We start from the raw sequence: 26,660 nt of genomic DNA, 5'->3' as shown, positions 1-26,660 counted from the left end.
TTGTGTCATCTGGAGAAGGAAAAGATGGAGTGCTTTTGTCTCTCTGGCTTCGAGAATACCAATTTTGTTTTTTACAAAGCTGTTAAAAAAAAACTAAAGAGAGATGTTTTCAGAAATGTTAATGGCAGTCCAATTTTAAAAAGCATTTGGGGGAGAAAATAATCATCAAATAGTTTGACATTTGGGAAATTTGTTTTCTTGCCAAGAGTTTGATGAGAAGAAAGTAAGAAGTAAGTAAGATTTTTCCTTTTAAACAAAGTTTACAAAGTGGTTCACAGGATCCAGATGCATAAAAGTAAGACAGTACTTATATAGAGATGACACAAAGAGATGGAGAGGTCACAAATAAATTGAAGCCTCTGTGCGGGGATGGTGAGTCAGTTGAGATGAGTTTTAAGAATTTTTTTGAAACAGTTTATGGACTCAGTTGGTCTAACAGAGGAGGGGAGACAATTCCAGCGGGATGGAGCCCAATGGCAGAAGTGCTATAACCATGGATCTGCAGAGGGAGCAGGATATGAATAAGAAATCTTAGTCGAATGATCTGAGTGGCCTAGAGAAGGTATAGGGAGCTTTGGAGAGTTTGTAGATGATAAGCAGTATCTTGAAGTCTATTCTGAACGCTATGGGAAGCCAATGAAGGGATTGCTGTGATGTGGGATCTACAGTTGGACTTAGCTAACAGTCTGACTGCAGTGTTTTGCACGAGTTGCAGGCGGGACAGGGACTGAGACAGGAAACAGGAGGACTGATGCTATTTTCGTATCTGTGTGTAAAATATAACTCTAGAGCCAGCAGACAATTATCTTAGCTTAGCAGAAAGACTGTAAACAGCGGGTAACAGATACCCTGGCTCTCTCCAAAGCTGATGTAAAAACAAGTTGTAGTTTTACTGGGGGATATGTCCTGGACTATGTCTTTGCCAGGGCCTGGAAAGAAGTAGCTACACCAGATAACTCTATTCTTTCACTGCTGTTTCTTTAACAAGATATTAGTTGTATATTAGTGAGCTTTACAGATACTGATAGGTTGATTTTGTTACCTTTAGACAGAGCCAGGTTGCCTGTTTCCCCTGTTTCCAGTCAGTATGCTAACATACTTAGCATACTGACTTCATCTCCTGGCTGTAGCTTCAATGTGAAATATGAGAGTGGAAACGATCTTTTCAACTGACTCCAATGAAACATTTCACAAAGTGTGTAACTATTGCTTTTATGCTTGGCTGCTTTTATAATGTAATTGCCAAATGCATACAGTATTCACTGTCTTTATTGGCCTCTTTTTGACACAGACGGCTGCACATTCAACATGTTCAATCACAAGTTAGTGTTTTAAACCTTGTTTAACCAGTACAGTACATCAGGGCAGACGGGTTACATTAGACTCTAAGCCCTGTATATGAACTAAGGCGCAGATTATATATGTCTTAAGGCAGAGCTCTTCTGTTGCTGGATGGTGATTCAGTGATTCAGCACCAGAGCATCACAGCAGGCATGTCTTGAGACCATGCATGCTTTACACCATCATTTCCTTCCACCCCCTCCTGCGATTCCTCTGAGTCCTCTATATCTTTTGTAAGTCTGTTTCCTTCCAATCTTTTTTAAATCATGGTCTTCTTTGATCGTGTAGTTTTTTTCTTTTCTCTGATTGTAACCATAAGAGAGCACAAAAAAGGTTTTTGTATTTTGAGTAAAACACATCGACAAGAACGATTACTTGCATCGTTCTTTCTCTGTCATCGTCATCTTCTCATAAGCATCCTCCAACCGTCCTTAGCTAATGTCTAACCTCACACCAACATCCATCTCTCCATGTTTCCAACCCCCCCAGCTGTGACAGTGATAGATGTAATGACTACAGGCTGAGCACCCTGAACTCATCCCTGCTGCTCCTCAGCCTGCTCCACTGATATGCACAGCCATGCAGCAAATCAGCCCGAGCTGAATCTGGCTCCACACTGGGGCTCTGTTACCACGAACGCGGCGTTCACAGCCTCGGAGTTGTCAGTTCGATGCCCGGAGGGATGTGGAGAGGCTAAAGTGGGATGTAGATTAAGCAGATTTGCTGTGAAGCAGATGTACATCACATACCGAGCAAGACACATGTCACTAATTCAAACAGCGACTTTGAAACGGCTGACTTGTTTGCTGTCGGCGACCCTCTGTCATTAGTTTTTGGTGGAATGTGCTGTGACATCTGTGTATCTGGCTATGATCAATCATATAATTATGTTTCAAATTACAATAATGTCAAGTTCATGAAGAAATCAGCCTCATGCTGGGAATTAAATAACCATGGAACTGAGAGTGGTGTTTTTTGGTAAAGTTACTTTTTTAGTTTGGATTTATTCGGCTTTTTCTGATCTGCTATCAGTTCTGTTGTCAATCCACACCTGAATTAATGACTAGACCTGCTCATAAGTAGTTTGAGGCTGGGTGGTAATGCTCAAAATGTCCCCCTAGTATATAGAAAAATGATATAAAGAAAGCAATTGCTATGCTTTGACAGCTAACCATGCACCGCCATCCAAAACGACGATGGTCGTCAAATGTAATTATAATCATAAATAAACTTAACATATTGCCACTATTATTATTACAGGTTGGAATATTACGGTGAAGTTCTGTGTGTGGTTTGTTCAAATGGTTTTGCCATACCCCAGCGTAAGCTATTGCTCGACCTCTGTTTGTAGGTACAATCAATGCCAAACACTGTACTGTCTCTCTATTACTTTCAAATGTATTAAAAATTGCAAAACCAGAATACAATGAGTGTTACGTAGGTTATATCACTGTCGACTGTTATAGTTTCTGTGAAGTGTCAGTCTGTTGTAAAAAAAAAAAAAAAAAAGCCATTAAAAAAGTCATAGTGTGTGCACTTTTCCCATGTGGTCCTCAATCATATGCTGGTTCTGCACTCTGGCACTTCGTCAGTAAAACTTTGAGAACTCCTGATACTAGATTTTTGTTTAAAATGTTCTAAAATGGTCAATTTTGCTGTTAAATATATAAAAAAAAAATCTCCTGTGAGGATTACATTTTCTTTTAACAGATGGTGAAATTGAATGATAGTTTAACCTCCTAAGCATGATGTCTACTAGATTAGTCTTCTCCTGAAGTGTATTTCCCCATTTCCACCCCTTTTTTAATTTGTAAGTTGCGGGTGGCTTTGGACCATAATGATACTGCAGCAATTAGTATTGTATTTTGCATTAGGGCATAAAAGCTTGTGTTACTAATGATGATTTTTTTTTTTAGTGCAATGTATAACAACACTGCAACACTGCACCAAAAACCACAGATCAGACATAGAGGGGTTGTTTCTCTAGATTTTCCCTGACACAGAAGCAGCTGGCAAGGTCAGGTCGTCGTTCGAGAATGAATTGATAACGGCTAAATGCTCTCATGTGCAAGGTGCAAATTAATGAACTGGTATTTTAGCATGTCCTATTATAGTCACAGCCAAGGTGACTCTGTCGACACTCTGATAAGAATCATGGTAACAGTACCCTGCAGGATAATTTATGTATACCTTGTATATCAGTCCAGTCCAGTCTGTGTATATGCTCACAAGAATACAGCTGGGCTGTAACTGACAATCTTTTTTAATCAGTATTTCATTTGTTGAAATGTTTAGTTAGTTAGTTGACTGGTCAATAAATATTGTTTCAAATTATTTTTCAAGCATTTACTCAAATGTGAGGATTTGCTGTTTTTCTTTGATATACACGATACAACTGAATGTTTCTGGATTTTAGACTGTTGACCAAACAAAACTCTTGGGCACTGTAATGCCATTTTCAAAATTTCCTGACATTTATTTTCTAACATTTTACAGATGGAGTTTTAACTTTGTAAAATGTGAATGAAAACTGGCCACTATAATTCACCCTCAATAAAAATGGTGCTAAGCACTACCCAGAGTTTTCTTTTTCCTTGTAATCATCTTTCAGTTAAAGGTGCTATACAGCCCCTTTGTTATTAAGTTGTGTATATATAGCCATTAGAAATCTCATGCAGCACTTGTTCTAGAATTTTTCAGCCTGATGGCCATGAATGATGCTAGGTAATAATAGAGTCACTATGCTTCTCAATAAGACTTTTACTTCAAGTATGATAAAGTATGATTACTAATGATTTCTTGCAAAATTTTGGCTTGAAAGATTCAGAATGCTGTATTAAATTCTTACTGAGAAACACAACACATTACCTTTTATAACCTGGAATACTTTCATGCACATGGAGGCAAAATGGTTCAGAGCCACTGCTTTAAAGATGTATCATCAAAAATTTAGTTTATGGGCTACATTAATGTAATGTTTTTATAATACTGGGACTTATAAAGTTCTCTACTGGTTCTTCAGCTTAGTTTAGTTCAGTTCACTGGGGAAAGAACCTGTGGAGAAATTCTAAAGAACCACACAGGGGCTTAAAAAGTTGTTGTGGCTGCGATGCTATGTAGCACCTCAACCCACGCCAAAGAACCGCTGAGAAACCAACACTTTTCTGTGGGTATAAACTGAGAAAGTATATAGCAGGTAATCCATAATTAAAATAATCGTGAGTCTCAGCCCTAATTTTCTGCTGATTTTCTCATTAAATCTTGGAAAAGTTTATGCCATCTAACTTGTTTTTTCTGCTCAAACAACACACAGCAAGTCCTGAAAAGCGAAGAGAGCAAGGATGTTTGGCATTATTGCTTGAAAAGACACTCAACCAGTTATTAGATTTTTAAAACTGTTTGAGATTATTCGTCTAAAACTACAGATAATTTCAGCTCCAACACATCAATTTGTAAAAATAAATGTCATAATGACTACAATTAAGACCATTACCAATTTCTGTTCATCAGTCTTTCACTATGTTGACATAAAACACTGTTTCCTTTGAAAAACTATGTATATTTAAAAAACAAACCCTCTACATATATGGCAGATGAATCAGTCCTTCTGTGCTTACATCATCAGAGTTACCACACAAGTTAAAGGTCAGCTCTTCATTTTAATCATAACTTAAAACTTAAGTAGATCACAACATACAACAGAGTACTATAATCCCCCGCACTACAGTGGTATATGTACATGGAATTCTGTGGCATACGTGTAGGGAAAGTTTGGGAGTTAAACTCAGGTTTGTTGCGTGAGAGCACTGAGCGCATCAGTCATGTCCGTGTGTTCTGTGAATTGCCCAGGCCCCTCAGCGGAATCACAGATGGTGACTCGGCTGAAATGCTGGATAATCACCCGCCACACACAACAACAACAACAAAAAAAACAAAAAAATGATGTAAGTGGGACTCAAATGAAAGAGAAGAATAAAATGTGTTCCCTGGCAGCATACAGACAATGAGGTGGCTGGTCGTGTCATAGACCTCTTCACCCCGTTGGCCTTATGTGATCTGCTTGGGGGAAGAAAATCCTCTTTCCTAGTCATCGCCCCGGATATTGTGATCTGTGAGAGCTCAACCCATTGGTCCATGGGGCCGCTGAGAGAAGACCTAATTTATTTAAGTCTAGCTCCAATGAGCAGGATTTTATGGCAGTCGGAAAGAGCAAAACCCTCAGATTAATACTTTAAGACCATCCCACTGGTTATTAGCATTACTTACCTTGAAACAACAAAACATGAAAGATTTGCACATCATACCATGCAGTTACTTAATTGAAATAACATCCAGTATGATGAAAATTATGTCAACCAAATCTTCTTAATAATCTCAGGTACTTATTATAATTTCATAATGCTTACCTTCTCTTGGTATTGCCTGCGCGAAGAGTCCAGGGATTGAATTAGAGCTGTGGCGTGACCGACAAACATGGCATAGCACGTGGCTCCTACAATCATACTCAGCATGGTGATCCACAGGTCAGACATGCTGACGGGTGCCCGGGCGCCATACCCGATGCACAGCATGTGGCTCATGGCTTTGAAGAGGGCATAAGAGTACTGCTTACCCCAGGAAACGTTCTGCAAGGACGAAGAGAGAGAGGGAGAAAGGAGGGGGGGAGAGACAGAGAGGGGGTTGGGGGAGTTACTGCGAGGCAAGGCAGGGAGGGAAGGCTCTCCAGCAGGCACGATAGAAAGACAGGCTTTCCTTTGATGGATCACTGAATCTCCACCAAACACTCTGCCAGCACGCTCTTCATGCCTCACAGGGTAATGCCCTCACTGAGTGGCTGAACTTTCTACCTGTCTCTTTTTCTCTCTTGTCTTTCACTCAGTCTTTCAACACCCTCTCTGTCTGGACCTACCTGGCTTTACTTATTTTCCCATTTGCCAAAGGGAGCAAAACAGTTAATGTTTGCAAGTGCTAGTGAAAAAAACAACAACCCTTGCATTATTTACAGAAGTCTGAGGAATTCTTTGCCTCAAAGCCCCGGGCAACTTTCACAGTGAGGGGCGCCGAAAAGGGAGGTCTGGCCTGGATTGTTGTCCCATCGCTCAGGTTTGATCTTCACAAGTGTTGTACTGGGATTCAGTGCGCATGAAGCAGGAGAACAGAAATACAGAGCCGCAGTCAGCTGACAGTCACGTAACATATCAGTTTAAGTGTTAAGTGTCCTCCTGGTTGAAAATGTAATGAGCCAGTCTTTAACAGCTCTCTTCAGCAGCTCTTTGTTACAAACTAAAGGGAGTGATATATGCTGGGTAAGAGTCATTCCTTTTATCGTCACGGTATGTGTTCTCCTTGCAAAGTGACATCGTCCTGTGTGCCTTCAACTATACAATAATGTCTCAAGTCAGGTTCATGAGGCCCCTGTTACCCAATAATGTGTCCAGCTGGGTTTATGTAAAGCCATTTCAATGTCGACTTGTCATTACTCTGCTCTAAGTTGTTTAAGAAACCTGATTCATTGCTGCCGACTGATAAAAAGACCGAGATGCAGCCAGGAGTTTAATTCTGTCACTCAAGATCAGCTCCCGTGCCTCCCATTGACTATCATTACTTTTTGACAAAATGCATCTAACACTGAGGTATTATGAGGCATGGATGGATCATAACAAGATTAGTCTCGCATAGCCAGATCTATTTCCACACTTCATTTTGTGCAAGTGCTGGAGAAAGGTCTGGCTGAACCCGTCATAATTCCACAGTAAGGGAACTAGAATTACTGTCTCATGGTCGTACGCCTCTGTGAACCAGTCTACATCCATGTCTCTCCAGACTCATGTGTAGCCATGACTGTAGACAATGCTTCAAATGTTGCTGCAAAGAAGCTACAAATTCTAAAACATGGATGCTTCACACACAACAGCATCAAGATCTATACAATCAGCACAGTTTCAAGATGGACAACCAAGATTAGTGTCAGCAATTCAGTATCTGACCAAATGTCTCCCCTTCTGTTCCTGAGAGGACACGTTTTCTTTCCTATTTAGAACATTATGATGTCACAGTGACCTTTGACCTTTTGGCTATAAAACGTCACCACTTCATCATTTTATCCTATTGGCATTTGTGCAATTATGATTTGTGGTGTTATTTGTGTGAATATTTGTCATAATTAGTGCAAGAATTCTTGAGTTATGGTCAAAAACATGTTTGTGAGGTCACAGTGACCTTTGACCTTCAACCACCAAATTCTAATCAGTTTATTTTTCAGTCCAAGCTGATGTTTGTGCCAAATTTGAGGAAATTCCCTCAAGGTGTTCCTGAGATACTGTGTTCACAAGAATGTGACGGACGAGATCACAGTGACCTTGACCTTTCACCTTTGACCACAAAATTCTAATCAGTTTATCCTTGACTCAAAGTGGATGTTTGTGCCAAATTTAAAGAAATTCCCTCAAGGCGCAGTTGAGATATCAGGTTCACAAGAATGAGATGGACACAAGATCACAGTGACCTTGAACCTTGACCACCAAAATCTAATCAGTTTATCTTTGAGTCCAAGTGGACATTTGTGACAAATTTAAAGAAATTCTGCAAGGTATTCTTGAGATATCGCTTTAATGACCAGGGTGGACTGATGGACAGACAACTCAAAAAACATAATACCCCTGGCCACAGCTGTTACTGTCACCATCGCTCTGGGTTGTTTGTATTTCTTTAAACCAATCACAGTCATTTTGAGTGGCACCAACCCCAGGATGCAGCAATGGTGCCCTTGCAAAATAGTGTCGGGGGGAACTTATTTTGGTGAAACATCTGCACGTGGGCAGGTGGGCCCTCGCATTAAAATGGCTACAACCCCACAAAAAAGCCACATAAAACATTCAGTGTGTAGGCTGCTCACTCAGAAGTTTCTCGTACCAACTGGGATTTTGGACGCGGATTTTGGACATGATGGGATGACACATTGTACAAAAATAGCTAGTTTCAAGCATACCCCAGACCTTGGGCAACCTTTTAGATTTTTAAAAGAACTTTTTTTTTTTTTTTTTTTTACTTTGCATTAAGAGATCTTACAAACAGTCACTTCAAAGGCTTTTATATAGGACCCCTGGCCCGTGGGGCACCTAGCCTTACACCCATTTTATAATCCATCCATGTTGTCAGGTAGTATCACTATACAAGGCATGAAGATGTACTGCCTTTATAGCTGCATTTCAGATTTCACAGATTTCTTTTTCCTCACTTTTTGTAGGTCTCAGCCTCAGAAGAAGTCATGTCTCGGAGTCAGAGCAGGATTTAGACTCCTCATTAATACAGTATATGTCAAATGTGTGTCTTTTTGCCGGGGGACATGCAAAATCTCTACCGAGCTTCCAAACAGGGCCATGGAGGCTTGTGAAACCCAGTAAGTTCCTATCTGGAGACAAATGCGACAGCTCCCCCGGTTCGGGCGTTGTAGCCACAGCCAAACTGCTGACTCCTCCAATAGATTCACCTTCTGCGAACAAGAAATGCTGAGGAGGCGCTCCATAGAGAATACCTATCTCACCCTTAACAGAACAGCAAATGAAAGAAATATGAAACCTCCGGAAAATGTATTTAATCTCTGTCTTTTCTCATGGGCTGACATAGTTAGCACATGCCACACTGTAATATAGCACACCTCATCATGTTCACATGCTGCTGCCTCCTTTTGTCACGGTATTCTCCGTTTTGCTCAGCTCCACGCTGTTCATCAACTGGGATTTAGTAAATGAGTAAATTTATAGCTAATCATCTGCCCTGGATGACTCACCAATTCTCATCTCCATGCTGATTAGTTTATTCTTCCAGAGACTGATTAGAAAATTTGTGATAATTACACTTGCCAGCTTTAATAATAAATAGAGTCCAGTTTGTTTGTCTTGGCAGCATGATTTTTTTAAGCCAACAAAATACGGTCTTGAAGTTCCATACAAATAACCATTTTTCCCACAATATACACTGTAATGAAAATATCTGTAGAAATATGTAGCTACTGTAGCACACATACATTAGATAACCTATTAGCACACACAGACACACACAGAGAACAAACCCAGCCTTCCATGTAACTGGCACAAATAACATTCGTGAGGTCATAAGCCTGTGGTGTCCTTTCACATGTGTACATTTAGCATGTGTGGTCGAGATGGTGGGCAACACTGCAGAAGGTTTGTGTTGACATATTCATGGGCATGGAAAAGCAGCGAAATGCAGTTTTGCCGGATGAAAACCGATAAGCTGGGGGGTGACTCACCGCACCTTTTGCTATTTGTCCTTGTGTGTGTTTCTGTGCACACATAAACAGATCCAACCGGGAATATCTACACTACATGAGCGTGTCATATAATTATATATAATTTACGTCACATCTCATTGCACTGTATGTCATATTTCTGATTGCACTTGTTTATATATAGGACATACGATTCAGGTTTGAGGCACATTTTAGAACAGATTTATGAATGAAAATAAGCAGTGAAATCTAAAAGGAGCAGGTGAAATGCTGAGACAAGTGTTGAGGATGTTTTCATATCTTGTCCGTCTAAAGTTGTCTAACAGCAGTTCGTTTAAATATTTTTCTTTATCAAATTTAACGAAGAAATCACAAGAAGTCACCACTGGATGATAAACCTCATTGTATTAATAAAACCACGATAGGACTCCATTGTTTAGTAAAGGCGGATTTCTGTAATCTTAATGAGTATGTAATTTGTTCCATTTGAAAGAGGTCCCAGACTTTCTGGATCCATGTACTGTATGTGGGAGGGTCTGGTTTCAGCCATCTGATGGTTATACACTTGAAAGCTGGTGTAAGTAATATATGTAAGAGGTACTTCTTATCCCTCACATTCAGACTTTCAGGAATACCACCCAGTAGTACCACTGCAGGATCTTGTGAAATATCTTTAAGGGCATCAAATACCTCTCTTCAATATATGCCTGGCTTCAGACATTGCAAAAATATATGGGTGTGACTGGCAGTACATGTTCCACAGTTTGTCCAACATGAGCTGGGATGTGTTGGGCGCATTTTAGATATCATTTCTGGTGTTCTGAAAAATCAAATCAAAACCTCCATGTGTTGGAAATTCCAATTGCAATGTCAACATAAAAACAATTTTTCATTCAGCCCAGTGCTGGTCAACTCATTGTGAACTAACCAAACACTGTCTCTACTGAACTCAACTTTCACAGGTGCTCCTGTGAAACGGATGAAACAATAATGATATCTCACCCGTCTTCAGTCAAGTCCTTATAGAAATAAACAGACACAAACTGTTTATCTACTGTAAGAGTCAAATTCAAACAAAGATTTTAAAGAGGTTAAGTTTCATAACAAACTAGACATGCTAATGAGTCAGATGGTATTTGTTCAACATGGGGCTCTGGGAACAATTTGCATGGTCAAAATGACATAAATTATCTTTGCTTCAAGCTGCATGTTTAAGGCAATTTGACAAGTTATGTGGCTTGTTGCAGAGGATATAAGACCCTGAAACAGGGGAGGAGAGAATGCAAATTCATACAAATGGCAGCAGAAAGTAATGTATCATCGTGACCTCTGTGACAAAAAATTCCATCTGCGATTCAACATCTCAGAGATACAGGTGTAAAATGTCCAAAACTTTGGAAAAACGTTTTGGACTGAGACAGACTGAGAGAGAGACCCTTGATAACCAAACGTTGCAGCAATAACATCTGCCTTATTACTGGTTTGAGTTTTTATCCTTTGCAATTACAGCAAGTGACTCACAGCAGGTCTGGTGCATTTTGATCATAGCAGGCAATCACATATAGTACTGGATTTTTTTGGTCTGTTTGCAGTAGTAATCAAAGCACAGACATAAACGTGTATTATCCAGCTGTACATTAAAAGTGTCAAGCAGCAGCAGAAATCTCCCAGACTGACAGCATTATTTAACTGTTATTTTTTTTTGCACTGTAGCCTCCTGTTCTTTGGAAAGAGTGAGTCATTGCTGTATTAACACCAGAAAGTGCAGACTAGTCAGACTAGTTCCAGCCTAGTCAGACAAGCATGAACTGAAGAAGCCTCTTGGATAAGAGGTGAAACGTCTTCTAAAGACAAAACCTAGTCCAGTTGCGTTCGATTCAATTGCCTTGAGATTACCAGAAAATGCAGTTTCTACTTTTTTCCTATTCTCTACAGTCCCCTTGATTTTAATGAATGTGGCTAACACAGCAGATGTATTCAGTTCCCCCAGAGTTCTAAATATAATTAAGCTCTGGATGCAGCAAAACAAGTGACATCAGATGCTGCATATTCATCACTCAGCAGCTCAGCCTTTTGTTTCTGAGCACAAGAGTGCAGTGAACTCACAGACGTCATTGTCGCGTGCAGTAAAACTAATCTCAAGTATCCAAATCACTTAAAAGTTTCTAGAATTAGACCGAGCCAAGTGTTTGACTCTGCTTGTGTGTTTAACAACTCCCCAGCATTTGAATTCATTCGTCACCACATGGTGCCTCCGACAGCCCCGTCACACAAGATGTCACTGGTTATGTGACTGGGAAGGCAATCGATGCTTCACCATCGTCCCAGTGTTGAGTGTGACCCAGAGGCTTTGGTTGTTGTCGATACCAGTGAGTAACTATGAGACTAACAGGATGTAATGCACTGCTGCAAAGGACAGGATCTGACCCCTCGACAGCATCAGTGCTCATAGGGCAAACAACAAAAGCTAGAGTGGTTACTCATCTGCACTCCCACTGACGCACACCGATTCAATAGCCGTCCTAGTTTTAACGCAACATCACTTTTTAGTAAGAGCCAAAGAAAATACATTTCCTCTGTGCCAAATATCATTATTTTAATTTAAGGATTTTCATTATCACATCTCATTCCAGGTAAATGCCTCCCTTGTGTGTTTTTTTTATCCACATTTAAAAAGAACGAGCACAAAAACATCCGCATTAACTGGTTTTAATTACTCAATCATATAACTCTCTAAAACCCGGCAAGCTGTCCCATGCATGGGAGAGAGAGCGAAAAAAAAAAGGAAAAAAAAGTGATGCACAATATTCATTTTTCAATTACGTAATCAAACTACAAGCTGTTCTCCCTGGGAGTGCACAGAAGGCGCAACAGTCTTTGAACACATAAGCGAGGAAGTGCAGGGGTCTGCTGGCCTGCACGAGTACCAAACTGGAAGTTGGCAAGGAAAGCGCTCACAGCGGTGTATCTCAGTGTGAGGGTTGTGGTTCTCCTTGTCTCAAACTCAGCAGAGGATCCTTCTTGGACTTGGCCTGCATAACATTTCTACAGTTTTCAATTTTCTCCTTTAAAAGGGCCAGTGGCATGGTTTATTGTCAATCTGAATCTGAATATTCTACCCATTAACATGTTTATACAAGTGTATAATCGCTATAAAATAAAAAATTTTTGGTTTTCGTAGCCTTATAGTTATGCTTTTACACACACACATAAATATATATATATATATATTTTTTTTATATATATATATGTGTGTGTGTGTGTGTGTGTGTGTGTGTATATATATATATATATATATATATATATATATATATATATATACATATAGCAAGGGCCTTGCTTTAGAGAGGTTGCCATCTTGCGCCGCCATGTATGTACGGCAGACCGAGCGGACAATCCAGCCAGCCAGAGAACGCGTTTTGCGTGTATAAATAAACCAACGAAGACAGCGGAAGGAAGGAAGAAGGAGGAGGAAACAGCAGAGAGTGTTAGTAGTTCGTCGATAAAGAGTAGTGAAAAGTTTTTTTTTAGTTATAAAGTTTGCGAATGGACCACACTTACCACGCAACAGGAGAGAATGAACCTGAACCATCATCTGCGAGGAAAAGAAGACGCAACTTCACTCCTTGTGATGCACTCTCTGCGGCGCTTTTCCTCCTGATAATATATCTCCCCAACGATGGCAGGAGTAGCACCGAATCCCATTCTGTGCATTCAGCCTCTCTTCTCGCCTGCTCAGCATCAAACACATGGAGTTCCTCATCTGTATGCTCCGGCTCAAACAGGTATGGCTCTGGGTCTGTGTCCGCTACAAGAAACTCTTCAAAATCGCGTTCAAAGTCGTCCATTGCAGCTACTATAGTCCGGAGATATTGCTAGGCTAAATAAACAGCTGAGCTCTGTTTACTGGCTGGAGTGTGCGGGCTGGAGATTGGCGGAGCAGAGAGGGGAGGGGGTCCCCACTTAGTATGGTAAACGAGTATGTGTGTATGAAGTGTGTCGTTACGCTAGAAGAGTCAGAGTTTGGGACAGAGTCTTTTACCCCCTGGCTTGTTACTGTAGTTTTTGGAGTGCTCAAATAAACGGGCCTTTTTCCCGAATGCTCTTCTGGTCTCCTGCTCGTGAGGGATTCATTACAATATCGTAACATGGCTTAGATTTCTAAATAAATATTCACCTCGTCACTAGATAGACCTACTCCTGAAAAACTCGTGCGCAAGGCTTTTTGTCCCTACGAGGCCACCGTCATTTACCCGACAGGAGGGGTGAGCGAGAGAGCCCTGCAATCTAGAATTTGACCACTGATGTCACTGTTTTCAACCCATTTTACACACCGGGCCATTAATGTGCATTTTTTGGTTGCTGTTGGGGTTTTTTTTGCAGAGGTCTTCCCTGCTTTCTTCAGGGTTGCAATGCTGGGTTGTTAGTGGCATTGCAACTGATGTATTTTCATTGACAACCATTCTGGCATTTATTTTCTCATTTAATCTTCTGGTATACAAAATGTCAAAAAAGTGAGAAATGGTTGTTAAAACTTCCTGAAGAATTTCTGAAGTTTTGTCCAAAAAGCATCAAATTTGAGTGGCTTGAACTAGTTCATGTTTGGCACCAATTAAATTTATTTTCATCTCTAGGTGTTGGGTGTGGGTTTGGTTGGAAGTTATGTAAGACTGTTATTCCTCTCCACCTTATTATCCTGTGCTTTGGAATGTATTTACCTCCCTTATTATTTTCCCTATTGCATAATATATACAGGTGACTAAATGTTGTCATCTTGGTAAGAGGCTTATCTTTGTATGAATGTTAATCAATAAATGTCAAAAACAAGAGTGACATTCTGAGGAGTGAGATGACTTCTTGTTTTTCTTTTAGTTTCCAATCATGTACATCCAAGTATGCATCAGCCACTTTCACTGATTAGCACAACCTCAAACAGAAAGGTAAAACGACACAAGGCAGCAGCCTGTTTTACGTGTGGTATCAAGAAACTGTGTGCACTCTCCGGATGGTAACAGCCTCCTGTATAACAAAAGTGATCTTGTCAAACGTCCTGCGACAGCCCTTTAAAATTAAACACTGCTTTTGTTGCAGTGCCGTATGTAGCAACTGTTCCTGACATCTTGACAATTCAGGTGGCTCTGAAACAAAGATGCTCAGAGATGAGTGTGACTTAAACTCAGTATCATCAGATTCGCCAAAAGGGACACACCCAACATTTGACCTATCCTATGTCCCGCCCCCCTTAATTACTGTTGTTAGGTTTGACAAGCTTGACAAAAGGAAACATGGTAACAATGGTTCTATTTAGCCTGGTGTCACCTCAAAAAGCCAACAACAACAATTACAGTACGTAATGGAAGGATATACTGAAATTGTGCATATCTAAATAAATAACACCGGAAGTTACATACCACATAGCCTCACAGGGATTATATAAGGAAAGGGATGGTAGCCTTGATCTTTCTGTCAACTTAAAAATATGTCAGCAACCAACCTATCTTTTCCCATTCTCTTTGACCTCACCACAGAAATTAGGAGGAAGCAAACCTGGCTGACATTGTTGATCTGACATAAGGCTAAAGCCTGCTTTACAGTAGAGTGCTCATCACTTTTAAAAGTGTCGTGCAACAGAAATTAGGTATTTTTGACAAAAAAAGGTGTCACTTAGCACTTTTCTTTCATGTTGTGCACCTGAAGAATTTTGTTATGTTGCACACATCGTCTTATTTTGTCATACAGTGTGATTAGTAGATAATAGTTTTCAATCAACACTGACTCCAATCGGCATTCAACGTCTCTGTCCACAGAAGCAGCCATCTGTCAGTGGACTTAAAATGTTTTGCTGAAGCATACATTGAAAACGACCCGCGACTGTTAAATTTCTTTTAAGCAACAATCACTCCTCTTGATGTTGCTCTATATGAGCTAGTTGTTAGCTAGTGTTTTGCTAAAATTAGCTAACTTAAAGGCATTATGTGTAACAATTTCAGGTGTTGAGACAAACAAATTTTGCAGTCAAAAGTGTGTCCTAGCACATGTGTATTTACCTCCATCAGCGTATCTAAGTACGTTTGTAGGCTTTGAAATTCTCATTTACATATACATTGCGACCGGTGTCTCATCATGTATGTGCGCCATCTTGAAAATACAGGTACGTACAGGGACATACTTGAGAAATACGGAATCGCCTTTCGCGTTTTCACTTGTCGGTTTCCAGTTTCTGCCTGCAGGTAGAGTGATGAAAAGCAGCAGCAAGCAGGCTAGTCACAATTGCCGGTGCATTTGAAAAAAGGCAAAAAAAAAAAAAAAGCAACGTGACCGGCGATTTCAAAAAATGAGGGTCAACATCAGGGTAGCCTTTCCCAGGTGGAGAGAGCTGCTGAAGGAGAATCATAGCTAACAGCGGCTAACAGCTGTTAACGACCAGTGCCGCGAACAACTGTTAGCCGCTGTTAGTGCTGTTAGCGGCGCTGGTTGCTAACAGCTGTTAGCGAGGCAGTGTTGCGAGGAGAGGGATGAGGTGTGTGAGGTTGAGCCACTTGTCAGTTGTCAAAAGACAAGACGTGATTGGTTTGTTTTGATTTACACCCGCCCCAACAGTCCTACATTGTAAACACAGCCAGCATGGTGAGGAGGGGGTTTGTCAACTCGCATTGCGTGTGTCTGTGTAGGAGCCTGAATGAATACTCCATGACGTATCGGATGACATGGTTTCATCAATGTTATCATAGCTTTTTGGTACACAGCAGCCACCATTGTTGCAATACGCGTTTGAAACAGTGACAGTTTGAATGCAATATACAATCTCAACACTAGATGGGAGAAATTCCTACATAGTGCACATTTAAGATGTGACTTCATACAATGTAATGTGTCTGTGAGATTACAACAGTCCCCCAGCCACATCTTGTAATCATCTTTAAAATTCGGTTTTCTTTTCAACATATACAAGCTTAGCACATAGCTTATAAGTTTATCGGGAAAGAAGAAAGTCTAGTGAGGTTCTGCCAAAGTTTGATCAAATGATATTTGATTTGAGGACTTGGGAAAGGTCAATTTCAACCAATTAATTTACTCTGCACCAAATAATTAACCAGCCACAGCAGTTAACATTTGAGCAAAAGTAGTCTTGCATTTTAGTCAGATGAAACCAATGTGCTCTGATGTTGAGGGGAGCGTCATGAGAGAGGAGAGTTATATATATAAAACAAGGAAAGTTTGATTAATTCATAAACTCTGACTCTGGCTGTTGGAAGTGACTCATTCAGAGGTTGGGGAAGAAAGAGATTGGAAAGTAGTGGGTGGTTCAGGGATAAAAGAGGCTGATGGGTGGTTATGCATGGTTAGGCCAAGGCTTTCCGTTTTGTTTTTTGTCCCATCTACCTACAGTGTCTGTCTCTCTGTCTGCTCTCACATCTCTCTGAGACATGAATCCTCCGCAGGCTACCGCCCAGCTGTCTGTCTCCTTAATATGAGACCTAGACAGAAACAGTACACACACAAACACTCACAAAACACATGTGTTCCTTCATGTTCCTAAACATATCTTTGCATTGTACATGTGGACAAAAGCAATATCCCCTCACCCTCTCACCCGAGCCAACACAGCGACAGCAGCATTATCTTGTCTGGTGATTAAGTAAATGCAGCCTCTAAAGAGTAAGAAGCTACTCTCAGGCCATTAGTCAAGAAGATAACAGTCCTACACCCTGTACTGCACCACTCAGCAGTATCTGCAGTCCTCGTTGGCCCCACTCTTCTCCTCACAGCTGGAGACAGAAAGTACCAAGCCAACAACAGAAAAGAAAAAAATATGACGCAATCTGAATTTAAAACAGTCACTTCGTGAGCAGCTGAAAGATGCAACCTTTAAAGACAACATTCACCTGACAGTCTCTCTCCTTAAGGTCCAGAAGGAACACATCATGTATTTACACCTGCAGTAAACAGAAGGGGAGATATGTAATCGAGATTTCAGGCTTATGAACACTAATGCATTGCGATAGTGTGAGAAAAGGAATCCCACATGTGGGCAGGGCTTTCACTTTGGATTTGCCAGACCGCAGTCAGCACACAGGCCTCTACTTCTGAGGATCCACAGGGACGAGATTCCACAAATTGCTCATTCTACCACATTACAGTCAGTAACACTATGTTAGCTGCTGACATCCTACAATACCAATTACACAGGCAAAGATTTTGCCTCCAATATGTCTTTCAAAGGGCTGCAACTAATGATTATTTTCATCAGTAATTTTTGCATTCATTTTGTTCTGCACATTTAGGTCCAATGCAATCAAAAAACCTGGGGAAAAATCACAAGGCACCCTATAGTGTCTATATGGGATGCACTGGGCTTTCACCTTACTCCAATGTAATCCCATCTGTGACAACCACTTAGTGGAAAGAACTGGAAAGTAGGGTTGGTGGGAACGAGGGGTGGTGGATGGGTCAAACACACACACACACGCAACTTTCACCCAGGAGGCCGACGTTTGTGTCCCATGTGAACCCAAAAGTCAAGTTTAGGATTTTTAAACTATATAACGCAGTTAGAGGTTTAGGGGGACATAACTGTGACATAGCCATCAAGTAACCATAAAATCCACCGTAAAATTTCATGTAGCCCAAGAAGCATTTTCCTCAAGACCACCCTCATAAAAGAGATGTCTGCAAAACTGTTGAAAGAACACATGGAACTGCAAACAAGGTCAATTATGACTCTTTCTATTGTGAATTTTTTGATCCGTGGAGGTTTTATATTTGTTAAACTTTCCTCAAGCTAAGAAAAGCCATTTTAAAATCTATAATGTCATCACAATGTAAAGTCTATGAGCTAAACTCATGGGCGGGGCCAGCAGGAGTAATACTACTGTGCATATTCAGTGGGCTGCACACAGCAGAGGTAAACCTGAAAGCTAGAAATTTCTTGCCGTATGAACCAGACGAGCAACTCCATTGCTAAAACTACCGTCTTGGTGTGCTGTATCTAGTTATTATTGTACTTCCATGGTTTTGTCTGAGTAACAGTCCAAAACTCGAAGATATTCTATTTACAATTTAAAAAAAAAAAAGAGACAAACTTCTTGTTTGGGAAGCTGGAACCAGAAGATGTTTGGCTTTTCAAAATTGTTGCAGATTAATTTTCTGTCTATCGACTAATTAAATCGACCAATCTTTTAGCACACTCAGCGCTGTCACAATCTGTATTTTCGTACCTGAACACAAGAAGCAAAACTGGGCTAGACTCATGAAATATATGGTAATCCTAATCCAAGAAGTTGTGAAACTGCTGAGATCTGAAAGCATTATTGTCTCCTCAGACTCCCAAACAGATGAACTCTGTGAGGTGCTATATATAGGTGTGCTAGTCTGCAGCTGCAGTCAGAGCATATCACTAGAAACTTTATATCTGTGAGGAGCTGGGAGACATCTTTGTAATGTTGTTTCAACATACTGCATATAAATGATCCTAGTTTCATTTTACCAGTCGTCACAGTTGTTCTATTTCACCTGCAAGTGCTGAGCACACAGGTATCCTACAGTATATTAGCTCTTTGTTTCAGGGGCACTTTTGCAATTGACAGCTATGCCTATAGATTTCCATATTAGCCTTCTACACGATTCCCATCTCGTATCGATTTGCATACAGGAAGGGGAATATGTAATTTACTCAGAGCAGAAGGAGCAACACCCAGCACTAGTGCAAGGAAACATTAATAGTTAAGCTCAGAGATTACAAGTAAATATGAATCCAAAGCCATGTGGATCATAGAAAGGTTTAAAACAATCTGTGGTGCTGCTGTAAGTGAAGGAGCTGTTTTGTGTATATCACCATTAGCAGCGATGAATTGTGACAGTTAAGTGGAAAATTATATCACTGCAAATTCATCTTTGGTGCAAAGAGAGATGGATGATGTCTGTTCGGGATGAATAACACATGGTAGTTGGTATTGGGCTCACTTGGGCAACTCATTGCCTCAAAGTACAAATAAGAGTGGGGGATACAGGGTTGTGATGCTGAGGAAAGCTGACATTTGCACCTCCGGTCCGATGCCTCTGAGCAGTCAGTGTGCATGTGGAGTACAGAAATGTTTGTCAGGGAGAGGGAGATGAGAGGGCAGGAGAGTTCCCTGGGCGAGCATTTACAATCAGCATTACCCGGGAGGCCTGTACACACTTCTACACTACCACATTGCTCTGAGAGAAGCAGCCACAGTCCGTTTGACCCCAGCTCAGAGAAAGAGAGGGGAAAAACTGAAAACAGTTCACACAAGAAAAAAGCACATACAGAGGGGAGACAGTCCCCAGAGACCTAAGACTATGCAATTTTCTGCTTGGAAATCCATGTAGAATATGTAGAATAAAAATACATGGAGAAAGGTCTGCACACTGTAGCTCCTGTAGTGCAATTTATCAGCACATCCACAAGTGACACTTAAGGGAGCTACAGTGTGCAGACCTTTCTTCATGTTTTATTGCTATCTTTTTTGGTCCAGCACCTGCCTTAAACAGTTTTTGAATGTGCATAACTACCACTAAACATAAAAATACATTCTCAAATCTAGTTCAGAAAAAGTGTGATATGTGTAAATACTATTAAACAAAAAGACAATGGAAAACATAGAATGTTGCTGCAAATGTAAAGAAAGATTTGACAGAAGCTGGACAAGAACATACACAAAAAAAAAAAAAAAAAATTAAAATGCAGCACATTACTGTAAAGGTCTTTGCAAACTCCAAAGTCCGAAACTTTTGTCCGTCATTAAAATTTTAGTAACAATTTTGATTTTCTGCGTTTTTTCGCATCTGTCAGAAGCCTGTAGAGCTGTTTGACCAAGAATCAGTGAAGGAAATGTGGCAGCGGGACACATCCACAACAAGAGAAATGGCGCGCACAGAATCATTTTATAACTCCAATAGCTCACTTTCAACAGGTCAGATAGTAATATTCAGGTGGCTAATGATGAAGAGGAGGAGGAGGATGTGGACCACACACCGAATGTGGAGGACAGCTCCAGCCCGTCATGCAGCTGCGGTGCCAAATGCAAGACAGGGAGGGAGTGATGACAGCCAGATAAGTAACTCCAGTAGAGACAGGAAAAGGTGGAAATGTGTCTTTTCATTTTGTCATGTACTGCAAATTTTTGCTACAAATAGAACGATAAAACGCATCAGACTCAGTGTGCGAATCTCCTGTTCATAATGATTTTTTTCAGATGACAGATTAAGAAACGTGTCCGAAAAAAAAAGAGAGACTCAGTGTGCAAGGGCCTTTGAATTTACCACTGGTATTTATGCACTGTCTCCCTGCTTCTTTAAGCTATGTTTCTTTGCGTGTTGGCAGATTAATAATGTACCTGCAACTATGGCCCTCATGAAATGTACCTGCAGTTCTTATTTATAGGTGAATTCCTGCACCAAATTAACCCAGCACTCAAAATAAAAAACCAAGAGAGGACAAGCCCATGCCTGTTGTTTCATGTTTAAAAAAAAAACAAAACAAAAAAAACCCCCAACTCATTATACAGTTACTGCAGCTTTTTTTTTAATTAAAAACACTTGTCATAGATAGAGCTAATATATATTTTATCATTTGGCAAACACATTGGTCAGTCTTTCTCTTAAAAACCTTTTCTATTGCATATGGGTGGATTATGAGACAATGGGCCCCTTGGCACAGACATGCAGAGGACCTCACCACCTCTCCTGCATAGGAGCAAGACAAAGACTTTATAGTTATTTAGACTCTTCTTGATGTTGTTTTGTGTCTCCCTGTGGTCATTGTGAGTCTCTTTGTGTCTCTTTGCAGCTGTTTTGCATCTTTTTGTAATCATTTTGTGTCTTTTTGGAGTCGTTCTATGCATCTCTGTGTTCATCTAAAGTCTCTTCCTGGTACAAGTCTCTTTGCGTGACATTTTGAAGGTGATAGCTGAGGGGGTCCCTGACACACCCAAAAGGCCTGCTCAGTAATTCATCTATACTGTTGCACCCTTAAAAGTGTCAACATACTGTCTGAACATACGAGTATATATGCAAGCTAAAAAGCCAGGCAGGGTTATTTTAGAATGAAATGACTACCTGCCCTTATATTTTTCTCATCATACTACACTGCCAGGACTAACTAGTTCTACACTGCAATACAAGTAAAGTCCCATTTTTCCTGGGACATGTGTCTTTAGCACAATATCATGTACATAGTCATGAAAACCCTCTTACATATGCCCAATGCCAAAATAACAAACAAAGAGAAGAGTGTGTAATACTTACAACCATACCGTTTAGGGACACCCAGCAGTCAGGGGGGAAGTCTTGGAGGAGAGGCACCAGATACTGGAGGCAGCCATCCCAGTGACACAGAAGCAGCATCATCCCTATCAAATTAAATATTCTTACCACTGCACTAGCCAGGTCATAGGTCATATGGAAAATCTGCAAAGGAGAAGAAGAGACAGAGAGACCTCAGTTAGACCTCTTCACTAACTCCTTTGTTGTGTGAAAACATACATTTAAATTCTGAGCATACATTGTGTGTAAGTATATTATGTTGTGAAACACAGACAGACAGTGGTTCAGATTTAGATCTGTTAGTGTCTCTGGAACATCACATGTATTGGTATTTCAGAGATACAAAAAGATTTAAGAAAAAAAGATTAAAAAGGTACTTAAAACGTTCACAAAAGTACAAAGTCACCTTTGAAGTGGAGGGCATGGTGTGCCTGTTTGGCCAGCAGAGAATGTGTTGTCACCAGTGTGTGTTTGTGTGTGTGTGTGTGTGTGCGTGCGTGCGTGCGTGCGTGCGTGCGTGCGTGCGTGCGTGTGTGTGTGTGTGTGTTAGGCTTAGGTGGTATCAAGGCATAATGGTAAACCAGGGTATTTGGAAATCCTGAAGGTATTATTTTCAGTACCATTAAAAGTACAGAGCTCCTTTTTCCATTAAACAGATAGGGAGATGCTGTATTGAGGCAATATAGTGCGCAGCACTTGGCACCAGAGATCAGTGTCCACTGGTGGAACTGGCAGCTGAGCTGTGAAAGAAGGCGACTGTGAGAGATGTGGATAATGTTAGAGGACTGGTAAAACGTCGGCCAGCAGTGGCAGAAAGAGACAGTGGGGGACAGCAGTGGAGGAGCTCGCACATTTTCACATCTAACTAAGTGTCTTAAACGTTTATTTCAACCAAACCAGAGCTGGTGATTGTTGTAACAAGGGCTAAGTTTGAATGAAGTGTGTTTTGCGATGAGTTAACAAGGCAATGAAGCTTGTCGTAGTTCAGTGGCTGAGAGAGAAACTTGAACTGTATTTTTATGTTTAGTAGGAAAAATAAAATTTTGCAAACATTTTTTTTGTTTATTTGACTAAAAAGCTAAGAGAGCATGTGAAACATAGCAAACTCGCCGCTTGAATACATTTCCCAGCTGAAACTTCTGGAGGCGATCGCCATTACGCTATAAAACTTTGTATTCAGGTTTAAGAAACAAAACTAGGTGGTAAGGTCTGTAACGAAACATAGAGGTATGTCACATGACAGACATCATATATGTCCCGTCACATGTGTAGCGTAGTGTGCTACACATGCTAGCACACTACGCTATGTTTTAATCAAATTAAGTCAACGTTCACTTCGGGGCTAGTTTGACCCAGCCACAACTCCTCCGTCCATATATAGGAACTTAAAGAATTATACATTACTTTGTCATTTTTATGCCACACGTCACGTATGTCATGTCACTTCCTCCCTTGCTCTTGTAATAATTACTACAGCTGCTAGAGGGTGCTGCCGTACAATAAACATAAGTATGGGTCCTAATAAGGTGCTTGCACAGTCCACATTTTTTTGTAAGAGTGGCCTCCCTCTATTACCAGCAGCTCAGCTTTTAAGTTTTTATTTCTTAGACAGTTATATTTTTACAGTTTTTTTTCCCCCCACAAATACCGTTATCTACTGTATACCTCTGTGAAATGTCAGGAAGGTATGGAGGTATGAAAAAATAGGTACTGCCTGAGCCTAGCGTGTGTGTGTGTGTGTGTGTGTGTGTGTGTGTGTGTGTGTGTGTGTGTGTGTGTGAGTGTGAGTGTATCTCACAGATGTTGTGCTGTATAATTCAACATGGCTCCTCTCCAAAACAAACTGACCAGTGGAGGATATACACACACAGCACAGAGTAGGTAATGCAGAGTGACTGAGGTGAAGGGAATACTGAATGATGAAGGCAATGCATTCATCTGGAATAATCAGCCAGTACTTGTGTTCAAATGCATATCATTTCATCAGAGCACGAAATTTCCGAACAGAAAGTCATCAGCAGGGTGACTAAGCGTATGTGCAATGTGAAGCGGTTTCATTCACGTCGGATCTGGGCGAAGAGAATTGACTCACGCCCGGCTGGTTGTGGCACTAATTTAGAGTTTCCCATTAGCATGAGGAACCCATTACTTCTTTCCAGGTTAGTTATTCCATAATCACCGTGGCGCTGGCGCTCAGTTTCTCCCTCTAAAAAAGTTAAATATGGAAGGAAGAAGATTGGCGATTGCTGATTGCCGGGTTGTGCATAATAAACCTGCACCATTTGCCAATTTGTTGAATGAAAGATTTTAGGTAATTAGTGTCTATTTTTAAGTTTATGGCTTTCTTTCTCTTTAAACTGCCCATTCTGCTAATCCCAAGTGTAATGACAATTTAACTGGGCCTCAGGGTATGTTGCACCACGCTGTCATGAGCTTAAAAGAAATTGAACTAAGTGAGAAATGGTAAACATTTTGTCTCAACTATGTTTTTCCACACTAGTGATAAAAGTTTCAAAGTTCTTAATGCTGATGATAGTCTAATTTAACCTATTGCAATATTTTACCTGAATAAGAGCAGAAATTAGCAGTTCTTTGTTTTTCTGAACATTTATATGTTATAATAGCATGTTTTACTCCAGGTCCAGCCTTTAGTTTGGCGATATTTACCTTTTATTGTCCTCCATTCCTCTGTTTTTATTTTTTCTGGATTTTATACTTGAAATTGGACACATACTGACCACTTCTGACCAAACTGCAAGGACTACTTGCCTCCACTTTTCATAAAGAGCAATAGGGTTGAGCGATAATTTCTTTTTTCATATTGTCTTTTTGCGGTTACTCGAGATCACAGATTGACGATCCAATCATCAGGGGGCTGTAGGAGTGGAAGGAGTTCAGGGGAATTACATCACAACACACCAGTGAAATGCCAGCATGGATGACTTGATTCTTAGCTTCAAAGGAGAGGTCTTATATTTGGAGATATTCTAATATAGAATATCACAGCATCATGTCCCATTACATAATCTTTAATATCACAATCCAAATTTTTTTCACAACATTAAGTACTCTTATGGAGCTCAAAATTTTGGTGAGCAGGCATGGGGAGAACGCAGATGGGGGGGTGGAAAAGAGACGGCAAACTGGTTTGTAATTAAGGATTTAAGATTCACTCATCACTCCTGCTGAGTAACGGGGCTGTGCAGGTGCCACATCAAGAGCATCATCTCTAAATGCACAGTAGGGCTCAGATTCTGGAGATTGTGTTTATAACATTTTAGTTCTGACAGTAAGTTAGTTAAAATTGCCTTGATATCAGCGTAAGAAAAAGAATCATTGATGTATCCATTCCATCCACAATATACAATCTAGTTGCCAATCGGGATAAGCTCAGAGTGCAATCACTCCAGAAAAGAAACACAGCCTGAGCATGGACTTCATGTTGTGCTGATTCTGAACCAGTATTGCCATGCGTATGCAAAATCTGCGTGTGATTAACACCACCCCACCCCCTAAACACCAGGTGTTTTAAAAGCTCTTTGAATCCACATCTCTCCACCCAGGCCTATTGTGACTGTCCTGTAACCTTTCTGCACAAAGGACAGTGTCCACACACAGAACAGATGAGAGAACAAGAGGCTGAGCTGATGCTCAGATCCCTCTATGGTTCAACTCATCCACAGGGGGATACAGTGCACTGCCCTCACAGGCTAAAATTAGCCACTAGCTTACAGGATGGCTGTCTCAACGCACCCAGTATCTCCTCCACTGCCTACATCTTTATCCTTAATTTAGCAGAACTCTCTCTCCCTCTATTGGGTGTGTGTGTCTTCACATTCATCATGGTTTGGTGACACAACAGGAGAGAACAACAGGCACAGGGCAAGAGAGAACGGGGGAGACGACAACAAAGACAGAAAGGTAACTAATACAGGTACACATTCTTGGAGGATTGCAACAAGACTGGAAAACAGGAAGTAGCACCTTGGTCTCTATTTGAATTGCAAATGATTTGCAGCAGGCAGAAATAGAAAAGGGTTGACTGCTTGTCTACACTTTCCTCTTTCAACTAATGCATGATCAAAAAATACAACAAAAGGGACTCTGGAAAATTCAGGGCTGGGGATAGGGGTGTGTGCGAAGGTTGTAGAGAGGTTTTACAAATTCCCAGGGACCGTTTCACTTTGCTGGGAAGCCTCTGTGACCTCTGGGTCACGCTGACTCACGGAGGGCAGAGAGGAAACATGTAGAAACTCATTAACGCAATGTGGGATTTGTTTGGGTTCGTATTTCAGGGGGCACCAGTTTGAAAAGTCTGCTAGTGGCAGCAGGTAGCCACGAGGTATTACTCTATTAATAGAGTTGTTAATAATAGAGGCTCCGGGTGTAGATCACTGGTCAGGTCACAGGATTATGCAGGATAACCTTCACTGTGAGGTAGGGATATACGAGGGTGAATTTTAATTTGAAACAGTGAGGTGTTGGGAGTTGTTACCACTGCTGGAATACACTATGTTAGGACTAAAACAATGTCTCCATATAGCATTTAATACACTGAATATGTGCAACCTTTGCACAGTGAAGGCTCTAAGACACAAAAGTAACACAGGGTGTGGAGGGAGAGAGTGTCCAGACAAAGTCCAGACTCTGAAGGCCAATGTTCCTGTGGTTGAGAGCAGTCCCTACGTCATGCTCAGGATATGTATCGTCAGAATCTAAGATACTACACTTTCCAACATGCAGGTATTGGATCATCACTCAGCAACTTTCTGCAGCCAGG

General features: G+C 40.8%; 1 protein-coding gene across 2 annotated transcripts in view; it reads right to left on the bottom strand.

Annotated features, from left to right (window-relative positions):
* Positions 1 to 26,660, bottom strand: part of LOC125906131 (potassium/sodium hyperpolarization-activated cyclic nucleotide-gated channel 1) — a 132,353-nt gene that overhangs the window by 34,041 nt on the left and 71,652 nt on the right. For both annotated transcript variants that reach the window (XM_049604561.1, XM_049604560.1), the window contains 2 exons: positions 21,863 to 22,024; positions 5,748 to 5,966 (listed from right to left, as the gene is read on the bottom strand). In XM_049604561.1, the coding sequence (XP_049460518.1) occupies positions 5,748 to 5,966; positions 21,863 to 22,024 (381 nt within the window). The remainder of the gene's footprint in view (positions 1 to 5,747; positions 5,967 to 21,862; positions 22,025 to 26,660) is intronic.

Source organism: Epinephelus fuscoguttatus, linkage group LG18 (assembly GCF_011397635.1).
Source record: "Epinephelus fuscoguttatus linkage group LG18, E.fuscoguttatus.final_Chr_v1".
NCBI lineage: Eukaryota > Metazoa > Chordata > Actinopteri > Perciformes > Serranidae > Epinephelus > Epinephelus fuscoguttatus.
Note: the sequence above shows the minus strand (reverse complement) of the source record. Positions and strands in the feature narration are given on the sequence as shown.